Raw genomic sequence first — 350 nt, 5'->3', positions numbered from 1 at the left:
GAAGGAGGCGTTGCTGAGCTCACTTACGTCGCTGACGAGTTCGGTTACCAGCCTTCCTCCGACCTCCTGCCCGTCGGCCCTCCTCTCCCCCCTCACGTCTACAGACTCCTCGAGATCGCCGAGCAGCAAAGGGCCCAGGGAATCACCTTCGAGAAGTAATGCTTACTTGCTCCTTGCCTGCACTAACATCGCTAGCCAGGATATATACTATACATAGTGTACATAATATTTGTCTCCGGATATATGAGGACTGGATATGCAGTCTGACTAGTAAATAATATGCAAGAACCGGTTTCTTTTATTTGAACTTAATACTATGAACATTTTCCTTGCTAATATCTTGCATGCAT

General features: G+C 47.1%; 1 protein-coding gene across 2 annotated transcripts in view; it reads left to right on the top strand.

Annotated features, from left to right (window-relative positions):
- The window catches only part of LOC119593761 (cuticle protein AMP4-like), a 14,293-nt gene extending 14,005 nt beyond the window's left edge, over positions 1–288 (top strand). The window contains exon 4 of one of the 2 annotated variants that reach the window (XM_037942776.1): positions 40–288. In XM_037942776.1, the coding sequence (XP_037798704.1) occupies positions 40–159 (120 nt within the window). In that variant the 3' untranslated portion in view covers positions 160–288. Of the gene's footprint in view, positions 1–4 lie in introns of both variants that reach the window. The other variant, XM_037942777.1, reaches the window with a different exon arrangement.
- Positions 289–350: the final 62 nt, after the last annotated feature.

The sequence above is a fragment of the Penaeus monodon genome, chromosome 32 (assembly GCF_015228065.2).
Source record: "Penaeus monodon isolate SGIC_2016 chromosome 32, NSTDA_Pmon_1, whole genome shotgun sequence".
In the NCBI taxonomy this organism is placed as follows: Eukaryota; Metazoa; Arthropoda; class Malacostraca; order Decapoda; family Penaeidae; genus Penaeus; species Penaeus monodon.
The sequence above is the reverse complement of the archived record's forward strand: the minus strand, read 5'-3'. Positions and strand labels throughout refer to the sequence as shown.